We start from the raw sequence: 478 nt of genomic DNA, 5'->3' as shown, positions 1-478 counted from the left end.
AAAAGAGGCTGCTCAGACATTCGGCTATATCGGCGCTCCAACGGGCTATGGCTATGGCCATGGCCATGAAGCTGGAGTTGGAGTTGGAGCTGGGATGTATGGGCAAGGTAACCGCTATGGTGGAGTCGGTGCTGGGGTGTATGGTCAAGGTAACCGCTATGGTGGAGTCGGTGCTGGGATGTATGGACAAGGTAACGGCTATGGTAGAGCTGGGGCTGGATTGCGCGGTCCGGGTTATGGCTATGGTGGAGCTGGGGCTGGAATGCGTGGTCTAGGATATGGTGATGATGATGAAGGTCAGGTATACTGAGTTACATGTAGATGAACATCGATATCCTTTCTCTTAGCTACACTATGTTATTACGCATTCAACTAGGAGGGAACCGGCGTTCTGCCGCCAATGGCGGCTCGCCGGCTTGGTTTGGAAGAAGGCCCGAGTTCTAGATTCTCTAGAATAGTGCTCTTTCCAAGACAACTG

General features: G+C 52.5%; 1 protein-coding gene across 1 annotated transcript; it reads left to right on the top strand.

The window, feature by feature from the left end:
• Positions 1–47: 47 nt before the first annotated feature.
• On the top strand, positions 48–444 carry PHALS_12774 (uncharacterized protein; the record flags this gene model as incomplete). The annotated part of the gene is made up of 2 exons (XM_024728393.1): positions 48–245; positions 322–444. The coding sequence occupies 2 exons, from the start codon at positions 48–50 to the stop codon at positions 442–444; spliced, it is 321 nt and encodes a 106-aa protein (XP_024578874.1).
• Positions 445–478: the final 34 nt, after the last annotated feature.

Source organism: Plasmopara halstedii (genome assembly GCF_900000015.1).
Source record: "Plasmopara halstedii genome assembly, contig: Scaffold_650, whole genome shotgun sequence".
Lineage (NCBI taxonomy): Eukaryota > Oomycota > Peronosporomycetes > Peronosporales > Peronosporaceae > Plasmopara > Plasmopara halstedii.
Note: the sequence above shows the minus strand (reverse complement) of the source record. Positions and strands in the feature narration are given on the sequence as shown.